Source organism: Penaeus monodon, chromosome 27 (assembly GCF_015228065.2).
Source record: "Penaeus monodon isolate SGIC_2016 chromosome 27, NSTDA_Pmon_1, whole genome shotgun sequence".
Taxonomy (NCBI): Eukaryota; Metazoa; Arthropoda; class Malacostraca; order Decapoda; family Penaeidae; genus Penaeus; species Penaeus monodon.
In genome coordinates, this window is record NC_051412.1 from 24,760,012 (window position 1) to 24,760,580 (window position 569).

A 569-nucleotide genomic window follows, 5' to 3' on the forward strand; every position below is an offset into this window, starting at 1 on the left:
AAGACACGAATAAGAATTTAAAACAAATGCATCATAATAACGCAGACAGCGAAGACTGACCCTTAACAGAGCAGGTTTCCTCTTTAAGCACAAATGCAAACCCCCCGCCCCCTCCCCGCGGTAACCCGAGGCCCCGTCCCACCCTCAGATCAACTCCCCGGACGACTCGGGCGTGCTGGTGGGGAACTGGAGCAGCGACTACAGCGGCGGGACTCCTCCTACCAAGTGGGGCGGCTCCCAGCTCATCCTGCAGGAGTTCTACAAGACCAAGAAACCCGTCAAGTTCGGCCAGTGCTGGGTGTTCTCCGGCGTGGTGACCTCCGCCTGCCGCGCCATCGGCCTCCCCTGCCGCTCCATCACCAACTTCGCCTCGGCCCACGACACCCACAACTCCCTCACGATCGACCTGTTCTTCGATGATGAGGGCGAGGCCATCGAGCGCCTCAACGCCGACTCGATCTGGAACTTCCACGTCTGGAATGAGGTGTGGATGACCAGACCTGACCTGGGCGCCGAGTACAAGGGGTGGCAGTGCATCGACGCGACGCCCCAGGAGGAGAGCGACGGTA

The 569-nt window shown here is 60.6% G+C and overlaps 1 protein-coding gene across 1 annotated transcript in view; it reads left to right on the forward strand.

Moving 5' to 3' along the window:
- LOC119590713 (annulin-like) overlaps positions 1 to 569 on the forward strand; it is a gene marked incomplete at its 5' end in the record, with an annotated part of 38,054 nt that overhangs the window by 25,422 nt on the left and 12,063 nt on the right. Inside the window, 1 exon segment of the mRNA XM_037939400.1 lies at positions 149 to 566. Within this exon segment, the coding sequence (XP_037795328.1) occupies positions 149 to 566 (418 nt within the window).